Source organism: Monodelphis domestica, chromosome 1 (genome assembly GCF_027887165.1).
Source record: "Monodelphis domestica isolate mMonDom1 chromosome 1, mMonDom1.pri, whole genome shotgun sequence".
In the NCBI taxonomy this organism is placed as follows: Eukaryota; Metazoa; Chordata; class Mammalia; order Didelphimorphia; family Didelphidae; genus Monodelphis; species Monodelphis domestica.
This window is the reverse complement of record NC_077227.1, coordinates 4,590,174-4,607,470: the sequence shown is the minus strand read 5'-3', so window position 1 is coordinate 4,607,470 and position 17,297 is coordinate 4,590,174. Positions and strand designations below refer to the sequence as shown.

Below are 17,297 nucleotides of genomic sequence, written 5' to 3'. Positions count from 1 at the left end.
GAGGGGAATTCCCTTCCCACACACACAAGTATGTTTCCTTGTTATCTCTTTGGAGTACAAACCCAGCATGGTATGGCTGGATCAAAGGGCAGGCAATCCCAAAGATAGATTCTGAATGAATGCTTGGTGATTGATTGATTGGGTGACTTGGATGATACTCAAGAGCTGTAATGGTGCAGGCAGCCAGGTAGCACAGTGGATAGAGCCCCAGGTCTGCAGTCAGGAGGATTGTCTAAGGCCAGTTTCAAACTCAGAAAGAGGAGTCTTTTTGACCCCAGGCCCAATGCTCAATCATCTCTTATCCCTTGTGAAACCACCATTGCTTCTTCTTAGTCACTCGAGGAGAAAATGCCTATTTTCCCACAATCCTTGGGACCAAGAGAGCCTCCTTTATTAGGGGAGTTCTCTAAACTATATTCCCTCCAGGGCTCTGAATGAGTTTGAAGCTTGGTGGCATCACCAACTAAAGACTTTGGATGCATGGTGAAGCGTTCTCTGGGGGGTTTTAGAGAGCCTAGCCCTTCCCACTCCTCAGCCTTGCAACCCATTCCTTGGATTCATCCTAAGACACGAATGGGCATCTCTCTGCATGTCCTTGAAGGGAAAGTGCTGGAGAAGCAAATCGTGGCACATTCCACACCTCCTCTGGTGAGGCGAGAGGAGGCCACCTTCCCCAGGAGAGAGGAGGAGGCAGAGAAGATGGATGTCCACAGAGGACCGGCCACGGAGATTTTCTACTTAATTCACTTTGTGGTTGATACTTCAAGCTCATTAAATGCTGGCTCTGGTAAGACTTTTATGTCTCTGATGTCTTTAGCAATGATGGCAAACTGGGTGTGGGATGTGTACATGTGTGACACATGTGTGTGACACATATGTATGATGCACGGTGTGTGGTACACTTGCACCTGCATGATGAATGTGTGTGCCCGTGTGTATGGTGTGTGTGCGTACACACAAACTACATTTGCAAAGCCCCGACTGGAAGTGCCCATCCAGCTAAACTTGGAAAGAACCAGCAGATCCGGAGCCGTGAAAGGGGCAGAAGTGGGCTATCAGCCAGAGCCACACAACACCCCATGACACCCCTGGGTGGGGGTGGGGGACTTCTTATGTAAACCTGAAGAAAAGGGAGCCCTGTGGCTGCCCTGCTGTTCTGCCTGCTTTTCCTCTGGCTGTGGAATCGCCTCTTGGCTTTGGGTTGGGGGGTGGGGGTTAAACAATGAAGTCCTGGGAAGTTCTGGGAGCCCCAGAATAGTCCTTCCAGGGCTTTCTGCCCTCGGCAGTCTCGGGGTCCTCTGAGGAGGCCAGGGTTGGATGTCTGAGCCCAGGGCCAGGACCCTGTTCCAAGCCGGGCCCTGAGGGCCTCGCCCAAGGGCCCGCTGCCCGCACTAGGAGCCGGACTTCTCCATCCACAGCACTGTGCCTCCCGCCCAGCTCTGACCTGCCCTCGTGCCCATGACACTGGCTATACGGCAGTGTGGCCTTATTTCTACATCTGGGAAGTCTCTCTGGGTTTTAAGATACCCCCGTGTGGCCTTGGCTGAGTCACTGCTCCTTGTTTGGATCCGGCCTCCCCATGTCTTTACGATCTCACGACCCTGGTTAAAAAGACGACCTTCCAGGCGCCGGTTCCCTTACACTTCCTATCAGCTCTCACCATTCACTCAAAATGTTTGTAAAGTGGGGGAGCAGGTGGCTCGGGGATTGAGGGCCAGACCTCGGGTTCAAATCTGCCCGCAGACACTTCCCAGCCGTGTGACCCTGGCCAGGTCACTTAACCCGCATTGGCTGGCCCGAAGGGAAGGGTTTAGCCGGCTGCAGCAGGGCCTCTGAGCGTTGGGCCGGTCCTGCTTTTCTGGATGGAGATGGAGTGTGCAGAGGCAGCCGGCCGCTGTTCAGTGGTTAGATGGACAATCACAGCAACTTTCAAGAGTTTCCCGAAGGTCTCAGGAAGGCTGCTAGGAAACAGTGCAGCCGGAGGCAGTCCCAGGAGGGGCTGGGCGGTGCCGGTAAAGGTCCGGCTGTAACAAGATGACCTTTGACATTTGGCTTTGTTTGCTCCTTGGGGAAGCAGGGGAGGGCAGAGCTATGAAAATGGCGACCCTCTACTCCCAGGTACCTATGCAGACCTCCGCCCATCCGCAGCCCCCAGCCTTGCCTCCTGGGGCCAAGGGCTGCCCTTCCTCTCCAGAGCCCAGGCCCTGCTCATCTCCTCTGAAGCCACACTTGCATCAACCCCTCAACGCCCTGGCCGGCAGGGGATTCCCCACCCCCACCCCTCTGCCGCTTCCTCTTTTTGCCTGACCCTCAGAGGTAAGGAGGCGGAAAGGCCTCCTGGGTGGGTGGGGCTCCCCAAGATGGCCTTGAAGGGGCCCCAGAAAGAGGGCGGGAATTCGTTAGAGAGAGCATGCTGGGTACAAGGAAGCATCCTGCCCAAAGCCTGGTCTTTTCCCTGCACTCACCCCAGGCAGCGCCTAGAGCTTTCAGAAGGAAACAGCCACCCCCCACCCCCCACCCCAGCCCTTTCCTCCAGCCCCCGGAAGCATTGGAAAAGGAGGAAGGGAAGATCTCCCTTTCCTGTAAGCTCGGCGGGTGACCGGGCGCGTCTGGGTCAAAGGAAGAAGAACAAAGATGGAGCCGAGTCCTCCCAGCTTTATGTGGCAGGAGAGAACATACATTTTTGTCATACAAAAATAATTTCTATTAAAAGTGGGCACCAGCGGCCTGGCTCGCCAAAGGCATCCAGCAGGAGGGACAGGCTGCCTCTGGGAGGGGACTCACTGACCGCCCCGCCCCCCTGGGGAGGACCCAGGACGCTTGGCAGGGTGGGAGTTATTCCTGCGCGGAGGAGGCGGCGGCAGCGGCGCTGCTGCTCTTCAGAGCCCCGGAGAGGAGGACCAGGGAGCCAGGGGCTTCCCAGGAGGTAACAGCCCCGCGTTCTTGGGCCCTTCGATCCAGCTGGGCCACGTTTCCCTGAAGCATCCTGAGGAGATGGCGGCTCGGCCTGCGCTGCCTGCTTACCTCTTCTAGCAACTCATGGTATGGCTTAAATGGCCCTAGAATGAGGGACAAGAAAAAGAACAAAAAAGGGCTTCTGGAGAGGCAGGAGAGGACAGGCCGGATGTGGCCGCGACACCGGAAAGGTTCCCCCATTACTCAGCGGCACAGAGGACGGGAAGGCTGGGCAGAGCCGGCCCCAAATCCAGAGAAGCCTCTCAGCAAGGCATGCTCCAGAGATCAGACCGAGGGAAGCGGGGAGCCCACCCCCATGTCTCCCAGGAACCCGGAGAACCGAATCCTGGGTGGGGGCGGACCAGAACCCGCCCCTTCCTGCGCCGGAGCCAACAAGCCCTTCCAGCCCACTCTCTCACATGAAACAAGGCGGGGCTTGTGGACCATTTTCCCCCCTCAGAATTCTGTCCCTCCGCAGGTACAAGGAAACCAAGCTAGGGCCGTGGATGCCTTTAACTCCCACCTGCTCTTTGGGCCTGTCTGTAGGGCTCCCCAGTAGGCTACGGAGGCCACAGGGCCCGGAAGGCAGGGGCAGGGGGTGGAATGACCCCTAATGCCCAGCAGCCCCCAGGGGGTGCACCACCCTAGGGTCCCCTCCTCAGTCAGAGGGAAGGAGAGGTCTGGGTCGTCCTCCAGATGCCCAGGACTGCCTGGGCACTTTCCTGGGGGATGGGGAGCCCCGAGCTGCCGAGGGGGTCTTGGATGCGCCTCCTTGAGCCCTAGAAAGGCCTGTGTTGAGAGGCCTGAAAGAAGGATGTTCCTGCATGGCCTGGAGCTAACAAAGGCCTCCTCGTAGGTCTTTTTCCTTCCTCGGCCAGTGGCACGCATGACGGGGAAGAGCTTGGTGAGACAGAAGGGAAGCCCCGTTGGGGTTCCTCTGAGAATGGATGTCTGGGGGGGGGCGTGCGTGTGCCCACGTGTACGAGGGCCTCCAGGTGGTGTACGCCCTCCTCCGGTCCCCTCTTCAAGCACAACCCGAGAGAAGTCCGGCCTCACGTCTCTCGGGCCTGGCCGGCTCCTTTCCTCGGAGCTGCTTCGCCAGTTCTCTCTCCGGCCCCAGCCTGCCTCCCTCTGTGTGGCCCTCTTATCGATGCTCCTCATTGCTAGGAAACAGCACTGCGGCTTCCTTCACCCTGCTTTAGGGATCTAATGCTCGGAAGCGGCTCTCTGGGCGCCCCAGCAAGGAGGAGAAGGCACTTACGGACTGGCCGGCCAGGCATCGTGAGCAGGGCTGGGGGGGCCGCCTTCCGTTGTGGCCAGAAATCTAGAGAAGAAAGCAGAGGCGGGTCAGAACCCTCGTCGTGACCCCGCCTGGACGTTCTCGGGGGTGGCGGGCACCTACCGCGGCGCTCTGTCTGCCTGGGACGTCCGCCGGCACCATCTCCCGCGTCAGGAAGCTCTTGGCTTGGGAGCTCCGCTCGGTGGTCCAGCACGGCCAGTGGCCGGCATCCTCCCCGGATCCGGCCACGATGGCCCTGCAGGCCCGTTTCTGAAACAGAAGAGCACGTCACCTGGTCACCCTCAGCCTGTCTAAGGGAACTGGCGCCCCGCAAACCCCCGGCCCACCCTGAGGAGCTGCCCGAACTTCAGGGTCTCCGGCACAGCACGAGCTCCGCCAGCAAACCAGTCATTAGATTCCGGAGAAGGGAAATGGGCCCAAGCCACTGGCTTTGTTCCCATGTCCCGCATGCCAGCGGCTCCGCACACTTTACTGAAATGTTGCGGGAGTGCTGCGAGCGAGCGAGCGAGAAGCAGTCAGAGAAAAGCGAACTGGATCATTTCACAGAGGGACTCGCAGGGACGCCTGCTGCCCGGTTAACCTCTGTGAAAGCCCAAAGTTGGATGTTCTTATCAGAAACCAATTAGAGGAGATCAATGAGAGGAATGTTCTAACTTTGGGCTGGGGGAGCGGGGGAGGGATGAACCATTAACCCATGAAATATGCCACTGGGTCTGGGTGCAGGTCCTCCCAGGACAACGACACCATTTCTGTTTCTAATAAGCACAGCCACCACCATCGCAGATACAGGGCACTCCAGGAAGGCTCCAGCTCATGGAGGGGGTAGGGAGGTGGGTGGGAATCTGAGACTTGCAAGAGACCACAGGGATCAGGGAGACCAACTAAGCCCTGCCCTAAGCCCCTGCCCACGCCCAAGCATGAGGGGCATCTCCCTTGCCTGAAGAATCTCTGCTGAAATCTTTGGTCCAGGGATCCCCAAACTATGGCCTGAGGGCCATATGCGGCCCCCTGAGGCCGTTTATCTGGTCCCCACTGCAATTGGAAGGGGCACCTCTTTCATTGGTGACCAGTGAGAGGAGCACTGTATATGGTGGCACTGCAATGCGAGGTGTTGCTCACATACAGTATTACTTCTGGTGACATAATCCTTTGCACGGCACCTTGTTCTGAAAGTAACTGAATGAGTACGAGGTGCTGTGCAAAGGATTATGTGGCTGCACCATGGAAGAGTCAGCCTGGTGAGTGGTGATCTGGGGGAAGGGGATGATGCACTGTGTCTACTGCTGCCTGGTTAGGGTTAGGTTTTCATAGTCTGGCCCTCCAACAGTCTGAGGGACAGTGAACTGGCCCCCTGTGTAAAAAGTTTGGGGACCCCTGCTTTGGTCCCTGCCCTCCCCATCATGGACTCCAAGTAGAACCCCTTCTCCTCCCTCCCTCAGTCTCTGCAGAAGTGAGGGACAGAGGCAGGGGGTGGGGGAGTCCCGGGGACACTGTTAGGAGTACTTGGGGTCTGTTTGTCTGAGTTTTTTTCATGTCTGTTACAAGACATGGCACGCTGGGTAGGAAGTAGGCAAGGAATATAGATTTGGAAATGAAGGAGCCGCAAAAACCCAACAAAAACAAGGTGCTGAAGGAAACTTCACCCAAGACGGGGCCTTCTTTCTAACTGGGCAGCTCCAGCTCTCCACACATGCCTCCGTTTCCCTGTTCATCCCCTGAGCAAGGTGGAGTGAAATGGCCTCTCAGGTGCTCTCTGCTTGGCAATCCCATCTGCTGCTGCTTTTCTGCTTTTCCCCTCGCTCTCTCCAGGCTATTATGATTGAAGATGTTTTTTAAAGCTGGGGGTTTCTGTGTATGTGCTGGGCCAGGGTGAGAGGGGAGAGCCATGATGGCCGTGGGAGATGCGTGTTACATACATGTGTGCATATATGTACACACACACAGAGGGGGGTGAGCACGCGTAGGACGCAGAGGCCCAGTGATTCAAGAAGGGTCGGGGTGTCCACAGCAGGGACTAGAAGAGAAGGCAAAAGAGATTCTAGAGGAACTAGAGCTGGACCAGGTTCTGAGGATTTCAATGGGAAGAGATGAGGGGTAGCACAGGGAGGGGTCAAGCTGGAGAAAGGCAAAGAGGTGGGGGCTGGGAGGGGTCCTGAAAGGACACGCAGTCCAGGATAGGTTTGTGGTTCCAAGAAGGGCAATGAAATCATAGAATAGCAGCTTTAGAGAGCTCAGGGATCAAGGGTCCAATCACTTGCTTACAGATGAGCAAACTGAGGCCCAAAGACATGAAATGACTTCCTCAAAGTAGCAGCAGAATTGGGGTTTGAGCGAATCCAGGGCCAGGATCCATTTCAGTGCTCCGTGCTTAAACCTGCTTGAGATGATCCAATCCCAGGCAGCATGTGCCTGCATGTTCACAGCGAGAAGTAAAAGCAGAAAGGGACCAGCCCCGGGATCTGGGATCTGGAGCATAATGTCAATGGAAAAGGGAGAAAATGGCGGCCAAATGGAAGGGCTGTAGTTAGGACTGCTATGAAGGACAGTGAAAAGCCCTCGAATTTGGCTAAGAGGGAAGTGAGGGCCGGGCTGGATGGGAGCACCCCACTGCCTTACGCGAGTGTAGGTGTCGGATTCTAAGCCTCCTCGTCCAGAGCAATTGCGCCCCAGCATTCTGATAAAGCAGGCAAATGTGCCTGTGCATTATTGTTGGAAATCTGAGGAATCCTGGGAAATGGAGAGCCAGAGCCCAAAGCCAGATGAGTCAACACCAGAATTTCTGAAGAGAAGAAACTGTGGATCATGAAAACTAGGACGAAGAGTTTGATGTGGACCCCAACAAAATGGCGCACCGGTGGAAGGAAGTGGATAGGAGGGTGCTCTAGAGCCCTCGGGTGAGTACAAGGAGCCAGCAGGGGCTTTTCTTAATGAATAGTGCCAAGCTACCTTCCTTTCCTTTCCTCATAGGCCCAGCACACCTGGATTTCCACAAGAGGTGGAAGAGTCAGGGGCTGGATAACCCGGTTGTAATCCTAACTGGCTCTGGGACTGACGCTGTCCTTGGTGCTGAAGCTCTGCTGCTCTGAGGAATAACTTCATGAAGACACAAGGGCAGGCTGATACAAAGCCAAAGGGTGGCGAATGTGTGGGATCCAACAAGATTCTGACGGGCTGGATGACGGGTAAATGGAATTGAAGGGCTTAACCAAGGAATTCTGTGCTTAGATGTCACAAACACATTGTTTCATGGGGCAGACTTGGGGGTCTGTGCTGTACAGAGGACAGGAAGCTCACTAGGAATCAGCAGTGCAGATGAGCTCCCCCAAGCCCGAAGCAGGAGCAGCCGATAGAAAAATAAGCGCGGCGGGAGGATAAGAGGCTCGAAATAGTGGGCCTGGGCAGGCTCGGACCCTCGGGAGACCTTCTCTTCAGGGCTCACGCTCCAAACTGCATTGTGCCCAGAGAAGGCCTAAACGGAGGCCTAAGAGGAGGAGCTGAAGGCCGGGATAGAGTTGAAGCTGGAGAAGAGCTGCCTAGGGAGGAGAAGGGCATGACCAAAGGCTTCTGAATGGCTGAAGAGGTGGGGACAATGGGCATGGAGGGCAGATGAGGAAGAAGCTTCTAGCAATTGGGGCCCTTTGAAAAGCAGCCCGGGGAGGGGCCTCAGCTCCTCATCATTCCGGCAGAGTTGGGGTGACAGCATTTCAGGAGGCTTTAAGGCAGGGCCCCCCAACTTTTTACACAGGGGCCAGTTCACTGTCCCTCAGACCATTGGAGGGCCGGACTATCTAACCGGGCAGCAGCATACACAGTGTCGGTCCAAGGTGCCATGCAAAGGATTATGCCATCAGAAGTAGTACTATAGGTGAGCGATGCCCCCCTAGAGGTGCCCCTTCCGGAAGTGCGGTGGGGGCCGCCCGAGGGCTGTCCTTTGGGGACCCCTGGCTTAGAGGATCCATGGACAGGGCAGTGCTCGGACCAGATTTGCACTGCCACCACTCAGCACCTTTCAGCAGGGCCTTGGGGGGAGGATACGTCCGGCCTCTAACATCTCCAGCCTCCACAAAACTCCCCCAAGATGACTGAATCCGGCTCTCACCAGGGCACACTCCTTTACTCAACCAGTCAGTGCCTTCTCAGGGGCAAAATCTGCTGCCTCAGGGTTCCTCCATCAAACATTTGAAGCCCTCAGCAAGCCGGTTTTAACCTCCTCTTGCTAGCCCAGAGGCATCAAATGCCCACAAGTCGCCCCAGGGTGGCCAGAACCATTCTAATATTCAAACAAAAACTACAACCTAGACAAGGTGAATAGTTGGGCTTCTGACTCAACATGCATCCATCCGCTTGAGTGCCCTGCCCCCCTCTTCTACTGGACACCACCGCTCTAGGCCACCAGGGTTTCCTCTGCCCCATCCCCATCTGGAAAGGCCATCCTTGTACCCCTGCCTGCCTCTGAGCATGCCCAGAATCCTACAGTATCTCCTGCCTCCTCCGCGGCCCTCCCCACACCTGGCACACAGTCCCTCCCGCCTCTATCCCATGAACCCCTTCTTTCCTTCAGGAGGCCACTCAAGCCCCACCTCCCTTGTCTGTTCTGCTCATATTTCTAGCCCTGTTCTGGAGAAACACACATACATACTTAGGTCCGTATGCGTGGACACCCCAACATGCACGCACAATCTAAGACCTTGAGGGTAGGAATCAGTTCGTTATTTTGGGTCTTTGTACTGTTGATGCCTGACCTGGTTAACACTTAATAAGTGCTATGGCAAACCTGGCTCCAACACATCCTAGCCACATGACCCTGGGCAAGTCATCTACCCCCCATTGCCCAGCCTCCTCGCTTTCTGCCTTGGACCCAATATGCAGCATTGATTCCAAGATGGAAGATAAGGCCTGTTTTTAGAAAATGAATGCGATTGGTGGGTGGGTGCGACCCTTTCTCGACCTGCCTCTACTTCAAACAGCCCCTTGAGAATGCTGCCCGCTTTCCCCTGGCTGTCCACCTGCTCTAACACGTGAGCTACATAAATGCCACCCCCCCCCAGTCAAATGGAAGCCCCCAGCAGCCAGGAATTGTTTCATATTATTTTTTGTCTCCCTGGCACTTTGCTCACAATTATGATCTCATCTGAGCTTCACAACAACCTATGAGGTTCCCATTTTACAGATGAGGGAATTGAGGCAAACAGAGGTCAAGTGACTTGTCCAGGGTCACATCTGAACTTGCACCTTCCGGACTCCCTGGCTGCCCAGTGTGGACGCCAGTGGCAGTGGCAGTGGCCATCACTTGGCCTGGTTTCCTTCCATTAACAGATCCTGCATAAACACTGAACTCTGGGACTGCGTGTGGGAAATAGTTTATTGAGTCCCAATCACTCCTCCCAGAGATCTGCCAACCTTCATGATGGCAGATGAAGATTTACCTCCAAACTAAGGAGACACTTGCAGTGTATAAACCAAATTAAAACCCTGCGTCTACACCAAGATCCCATTACTTAAAAATAATTGAAGAAGATCAATAGAACAGCCTCCTCGCCCGAGACCAGCTGAGAGGGAGCCGAGCAGAGCGGGAGAAGGGATTTGGGAAGATACATCAATTAGAATGTAAAATATGTGTCATGGCGCCCGAGCGAGAGGAGCCCAAAGAAACCCACCCCAAGGTCCTGGCCAGGCCAGGCGCCCTCCAGTGGGACAGCATGCTCAGCCCTTTGTCAGGTGACAGCTCTTCTTTATGGGAAGGGCTGCGCCTCCGAGGAGCTTACTGGGCGGAATACAGTCGAGGGAGGGAGCTTAAAAAGTGGCCGGAACACTTTACTGGAAATTAAATTCAAAGCGCCGGTTTCCATTTTAATGAGAGTCAACACTAAAAATCAGACCGCGAGTATTGTCACGAAGATCCCACAGCATGTGGGCAAGTCCTGGGGAGCCTCGGGTCTGGGGGAGGGTCAGCCGTGGAGTCCTAACAGGGGCGCCACCACGGGGAATCCTGCACAAGCCAGACGCGTTTTCTCTATCTTCCTGCCCTCTTTCCCACGGAGGCGCTGCTCGGCTTCAGTGTATCGTAGGGTTCGAGCAATCCAGAAGGGAAAGCTGCTACAAATGCTATTGGCCCTCTTACCCAAGGAAGGGAGGAGATGGGGCCAGGGAAGAGAGAGTGACCCCCGCAGGCATGCACACGCCTATGGGGAGCTCCAGTTCTCCAACGATCAAATACAAAATGTACTTCATTGTGAGTTCAGGAAACAGTGGAATCGAGTGGGATTCTCCAGGGCCTGAACACCCTTTTTACCTGATCCCCAAATACTCCTCTGCCGCTTTCCCAGAATGTGAAGGGGCCAGAGGTGCCTAAAGGTGGCATCAGTAGCATGCGGGCTCCAAGGGGCCCCACAAAGATGGCACAGAGATGTGGGGTCACTTCGGAAACAAAGGACAAACAATCTTTCCCCATTCGAATATAAGCTCCTGAGGGGCTCCATGGATAGAGGCAGACCTGGAGACAGGATGTCCAGGGTTCAAATCCGATCTGGGACACTTCCTAGCTGGGTGACCCTGGCCAAGTCACTGAGCCCCAACTGTCTGGCCTTACTGCTCCATGCACAGGGTTGACTCTAAGGCTGAAGGTAAGGGGTTAAAAAATCAATTGAAAAAGAATGGAAGCTCCTGGAGGGCAAACACTGACTTTCTTTTTCCCATCAGCATCCCCAGAGCCTGGCACCTAGGATGGGTTTAGTAACTGCTTTTGCAATCGACCTGAATCTACTTGGGAGGGCTGTGGCTTGAATCAACTAGTTCTGTTTGGGTACAGAGCAGGGCAGGTGGCAGGCACCAGCTCCCAGACTCTCCCCACTGGGCACTCCACTTCCTGCCCTATCTCTAGGCCTTCGGGGTTTCCCTCGGGCCTCAGCTATACTCTCACCTTCTTCCAGCAGCATTGCCTCTGGGGTTGCCTCTGATGGGTCCTGGCAGGCAGCTGGTCTTTCTGTGGATGGCTGACCCATCTGGACTCCTTGTCCTTCCACTGTGCCCCCATTGGGGGTTTTCTTGGCCAGGGTACTAGAGCTCCTGCTCATTTGACAAATAAGGAACTCAGGCAAGCAGGATTCAATGACTTGTCCAGGGTCACACAGCACAGACATAGCTGAGGACAAATCTGAACTTGGGTGCTCTTGATTCCAGGTCTGGAGCTCCATGCACCACAGGGGCACCTAGCAGCAGCCCCCGAGTTAAGTCTTACTCCAAAGGAGGCAAAGCGGATGGAGTGCCAGGAGCACTGTCCCTTGTCTGCCCCTCATCCTCCCATTCCTCAGACCTCAGGAAGCCACCATGGCTCAAGGTCCTCAGCGGGGACTGGAGGGAGGCAGGTCACATGACTTCTTACATCCTTTTCTGCTCTAAAGCTGTCTAGATTTTGTCCTTTCTGCATCGCCCTCTTCCCTCCCACCTGTCCCAGAACCAGCCCTCACCTGCCTCCCCCTCCCCACTGAGCCTCCTGGCTAGTCATCCCACCTCCCTCTAGCTGCTCCCCACACAATCCATTCTTCAGTGCTGCAGAGTGGCTTTCTTTGGGGGAGAGCCTGACCGTGTCACACCGGCCTCACCCCCACCCCCACTCATTCCATAAACTCCAGGGGCTCCCTGTCACCCCACCATTAAATATAAGCTCCTCTGCTGGGCATCCAAAGCCATTGGCCCTCTGGCCCTTCCTGCCTGTCCCTCTCCGAGTCCAAAAATCCAACCACACTGGCTGCTTCTTATTCTTCACACGGGAGGTTTCATCTCCCATCACCATACTCTTGCATTGGCCATACCCCATCCTTGATGCCCTCTCTCCTCACTACTGTGTCTTAGAAAGCCTGGCGTCTCCCCAGACACGGAAGATCCACCTTCTCTAGGAGCCCCTTCCCCTCTCCAGCGAGAGCCAGCTGCTGGCGAACATGAGAGGAGGCCAGCTTCTCAAATCTGTGCCATCCTGAGTTGTAATCTGATCGCAGGTTCCAGCCCAGTGGCACGCTGGGGGGCGAATCCAAACGCAAATGCCTAATTCAGCTGACTCAGGAGCTGGGGGTAGCCTCTACCTACTCCGTGTGTCTTATATGTCTGCGTTCTCGTGAGAACACGGATGGGCGTGCTGAGGGATTCAGGGAGACCAACATCTCTGATGCGAAGGCTTGCCAAGCCCTCCAGGGCTGCTCACCGGCCATTGGCCATTGGGATCCCCGCCCTCAACTCCTCCCTGTGGCTCCAAGAAGCGGTGGCACGCTCGGCCATCCCTCCACCGGGGCCACCCCCAGGCCTCACTTGTCCTGCCACCAACTCCCACAAGGCGGAGGGCTTCGGGCCACTCCGCCTGGCTTCCGCCTGGCTTCCATCCAAGGCACGCGCACGTCAAGACGCTGCCCGTAAATCCTCCAAAAACAGAACCCAATCGCCAAACGGCGCCTGCACCGCTGGGCGGGAATAGCCAGGACAGCCAAATCCTTTCTGACTGATGACAAAGGCGCCATCTAGAACGTGCTCAAGGCCAGCCCCAGGGCAGGAACTGACTGCCCTAAAGCCGCTTCCCCCCAGGCCAGGCCAACTGGGGCTCCTGGGGAGAGCTTTGCAGAAAGACGGTTTCCAAACTTTCTGGCAATATGACTCTCGAACTCGGGTAAGAAAGTCGTAAGAAGAAACTTGACTCTGTGTGTGATTCCAACCCATTAAAGGCCTGGAAAGCCCGGCCCCATCATCCAGTCATGGGACCCCCCCAAGCCCAGAGAGGCCCCGAGGTAAAGGGGGACCGGAAATTCCTTTTCTTCTCCTGCATTCCCGTAGGCGGACCCTGGGCAGGGGAGACCCATGATAAGTGATAAGGAAAGATGGCGGAGGAGAGAACCACCCCCCTAGGGGTCCCGCGCCCATAGGCCCCTGCCAGGTCTACTCTGATAAGCATCAGGGTGTAGCCTAGACGTCCCCTCTTGGTCTTCAGACACAAACACCAGCCCATCCCCGGTGAAGCAGTGACCGCCCCATCCCGACCAGGTCCTGCCTGTGCTCCGAAGGCTACATTCATCCAAGCCCGCCTTTGGGGGCAGACTGTGCCTACTCTTGCCCTGCCTGCTGGCCCTTCCCCGGCACTCGATCCAATAAATCTTTATTTTTCGGTGCATTCTGGGAGCCTGTCATGCCTGACAAGGGGGCGGGCTTTCTGGTCAGCGGTCCTTCGTCAGAGGACAGCGACAGGGTCATCCCAGCCCTTCTGGAGCCCAATTGGCACACGTCAGCCCTTCTTGGTCCTGCCGTTAGGGGTGGATCCTGGTAGACGTCCTGGGTAAAAACTGGTGAAGCTTTTTAAAGATTCGAACTGTACAAAACGTAGTCAGTCATTGCCAGCCACAGCCTGAACAGATTCTGTGGAAGTGAAAGGCCTGGCAATGTGTTCTTCATATTTTACTCTCCTAAAATCTTGGACTCCATACTGCGTATTGGCTCCAAGGCAGAAGAGTGGGAAGGGCTAGGCCTGAATCCAGATTTGAACCCAGGACCTCTCATCTCCAGGCCTGGCTGGCCATCCACTGAGCTGCCCCTACACACAATCTTGACTATCAGCTGGACTCCAGTGGAGCATTGGTTTGGCGTTGGACAGGGCGGCTGCACTTTCCCCAAACTGATGTTTCAACCTGAAGCTTTTCGGGCAGAAGCTGCCCTTGGGTGGGATGGGGTGGGGTGGGGTCCAACAGTGGCATCACATCACTACCAAAATGGAGTTTACTGTCAAAATATTTCTAGATGGAGACCAGAGGTCCTGGGTTCCAATCTGACCATGGACACTTCCTAGCTGTGGGACCCCCTTTGCCTCGCACTTCTGCCTTGGCAGCTAGAATGCTGGGATCAATTCCAAGATGCAAAAAGGGCATTTTCTTCTCCTGTTACAGGCTTCCTGCGTGTGCCGGCTCTAAAGGTGCGGCATCCTTCCGGCACCGGGCAACCTGACATAGTCCTGGGAGCCTGGATTCCCCCAGAGCCAAGTGGGAGCCCAACCCGGGCCCACGGCCAGTCCCTTCAGCTTCTCTGGGTTTCTTGCCTGGGCCGTAGCCAAGAACTCTCCAGTCAGTCTGTCTCCATCCCGGTCTACCCTTCTCACCCCCAAGCAAAGGGCTGGGGAGGCTCCTTCATCTTTCTTTCCGGCATTCAAAGCTCCTCCCAGTCGGCCTCTTCCCGGCCTTTCCAGTCCTCCTCACACCCATCTCCTTTGCCATCACCAAGCCCTGCCAAATGGAGCCTCCGGGGACAGAGAGAGGAAAAACGGGCTTCCGAAGAGACCCTGAGCGGAGCCCGGAGCAGAGCCAAGTCCACGTTTTCTTGGGTTTGCCTCGGGTCCTCCCACGGAGCAGCGTATCTCCAGGCAAAGGCCGGAGGGCCAGCGGAGGGCCCTGACCCCCTGCTGGATGGGACTCTCCGGCCCTGGAGCCTGTGAAAGTCTGCCCGGCCGCTCCCTGACCAGCAATGCCCCGGCCATCCCCAGGCCGTCCCCAGACCGTCCCGGAGCCTTGTTCGTTCTAATAGTGAAGCAAACTCAATCCTAGAATTATTGACGCCATCTGAGGGGAAACTGCAGGGAATGGCAAGGCGCCCAGGGGTCCCCCTTCTTGGAAGTTTGTTTAGGCGGAAGTGCTGCGGTACACACCTCCTTGGCCACCTACGGAGGAGGCAACCCCATTGTACAGAAGAGCAAAGCGAGGCTCCGAGGGTGGTACACAGCCAACAGGTCTGCCTACGCGAGTCAAGGCGGCATGGGACCCGGCATGCACTGCGGCCACCTTGTGGGCCGGGCACTGAGCTAAACGCTGTGGGGGCCAATGGGCCAGGCTTTAGGGGTTGGAGGCCAGTGTGGAGCCCTGAGCACCCCCTCCCCGGGCCTCAGTTTCCTCTAGGACGACAAGTTCCATCCCGCAGCCTCCCAGCATCCCTCACGGGCTTTGCTTAGTGGAGGGCAAGTGCTCAGTGGACCCGAGGGAGGCCGGGATGCACCAGCCCAGTCAGGAGGGGGAGGGCCACTAGCACTTTCACTAAGGACAGGAAATGCGAGAAGCCACTCCTCCAGGCCTCCGCCCCCAGCCAGGGTGCTCACTTAGCTGAACGCGCAGCTCAGGCGGGGGAGGGGCCACACGGAGAAAGGAGGGAAAGGTCGAAGTCCGGCTCCTCCTACTCCCACCTCCTCCCTCGCTGCAGGCACTCCAGGGCCCGCTGGAGGGGGAGGGGCTGAGCTCCGGCCCCGCCCCAGAGGCAGAGGGGGGGGGGTCTGAGAGAGGGAGAGAAGAGAAAGGGGGAAGGGGAGAGGAGGAAGAATAAAAGAAGGGGAGGGGGAAGGAGCCCCAAACGTCGCCCTCCCCCAGGCTCCACCCCGTGCCTCACCGCGTCCCCGGGGCCGCCCCACTCTTCCTCCGCAGGCCGCCGCAGGCCGGCCAGCGAACCACGATCCATGCGGCCAGAGCCCTGAGCTCTCAAGCCTGGGCCCCGCCCCCACGGCTCCTGCCGCCCCGGCCGCACGTCCCCTCCCCTCTGCCTGCCCCGCCCTTAATGTGCCAGGGGCCGGCGGGGAGGGGAAAAGCGGGGTCCCAAGATCCGGCTCCCGGTCCGCCCCAGTAGGGGCGGTTCTTCCGCTGGGCCGGGGACGCCCCTCCTGTAGCCGGCTGCCTCCCGGGGTGAAAGGGGCCCTCTCTCAGCCTTAGTTTCCCCCACTTGAAAATGTGGGAGTGGACCCCGGGGTCTGGAGCTGGAAGAGGCGCCGGAGCCGACCAGAGCTCTTCCTCCTCCCCTCCCCTCCCCCCTTTCCCAGCAGCCTTTTCTTGTATTGTACTTCCAGCCCTGCCCCGCCGGCCAGGTGGTCTGGGCCTGCTAACCCCCCGGGGGAGGGCTGCCCTGGGGCTCCCGGAAGCTAACCCAGCCGAGGAGCGCCGGGGTGTCGGTGGGTGCCCGGCTGGCAGCTGGAGACTTCCCGGGTGGCAGGGGCAGAGGAGAAGTTTGTTCTGGTGGTCGGGCCTGTTGGCTGGGAAAAGCCCAGCACTATTAAATGGTCACCATGGCTCTTTAGTCCAGGGAAAGGGGTTCAAGGCGGTACGAGGCCTCGGCCCAGACTGACCCTGGGAAAGCCAACCGCGCTAGCCTGGACATCCCGAGGAGCCCTTAACGTAGGGGAGCTCCAGTACCTTTCTAGGGAACGCCAATACCCAGGATGCGAGGGATGGTTGATTGACTTTACAATGGTAAGAAAGGAAAATGAGCTCCAGAGGGGAATACTGATGGCCCCAAGGGAAAGACCCAGCCCAGGGCCCGCCCCCTCGATAAAGGACTTTGGCCTGAGGGGAGAAACCTTTGTGACAAAAGAGATTCTCCACATCTGAAAGTCTGGTTAATCCGAGATCCAGGAAGCAGGACTTTCCCTGGGGCGGAGCTCTCCGGTGTCGGTCTAACCTGAGGTCTCCACCTCGGAGCCAGATAAACTGGGGATCACTAAATCTTTCTGGGCCGCAAATTTGGGGCTTCTAGACTCCACGTGGAGCTCATGGGCAGCCCTGCCCTCTGCCCCCGGGCTTGGACTAGAAGAAAGAGTATTTGGGCAAGTCGGCCTCACATCTCCAGGCAAAAGATGTCTAGGAGGAAGGACCAGGGGGCAGGCAGCAGGGCGGCTCAGTGGTCAGAGAGCCATGTTGGCTGGCTTCCAGTGTGGCCCCGAGACCCTGTCACTTCCCCCCACTGCCTAGCACTTGTCTCTGTCTTGGACTTGAGGAAAGGGTTAAAAGAGGTGTGGAGGACTGAGATGTGAAGAAACAGGAGGCGGGGACCCCATTATCTGGCTTTGACATTGCCACTCCCCGAGGATAGAAGCCCCCCTGGCTCGTGCACCCCCAATTATGGAAGTATTTCAGGCAAACTAGAAGCAGACTACTAACCCGAAGCATCTGACTAACCCTCAGCCACAGCTCTAGTCTCAGAAACCTGCAGAAAAGGACCCTGGCACGGGCTGTTGTCATTCTGCAGAGCTCTTCCTAAAGGGATT

The 17,297-nt window shown here is 56.9% G+C and overlaps 1 protein-coding gene across 1 annotated transcript; it reads right to left on the bottom strand.

Annotated features, from left to right (window-relative positions):
- Positions 1–2,635: 2,635 nt before the first annotated feature.
- C1H10orf143 (chromosome 1 C10orf143 homolog) lies at positions 2,636–15,799 on the bottom strand. The gene is made up of 4 exons (XM_007477492.2): positions 15,653–15,799; positions 4,358–4,504; positions 4,217–4,279; positions 2,636–3,059 (listed from the first exon to the last, which is right to left on the bottom strand). Exons 1-4 carry the CDS (start codon positions 15,719–15,721, stop codon positions 3,030–3,032), a joined length of 309 nt encoding a protein of 102 aa, XP_007477554.2. The 5' UTR covers positions 15,722–15,799; the 3' UTR covers positions 2,636–3,029.
- Between the last annotated feature and the right edge of the window lie 1,498 nt (positions 15,800–17,297).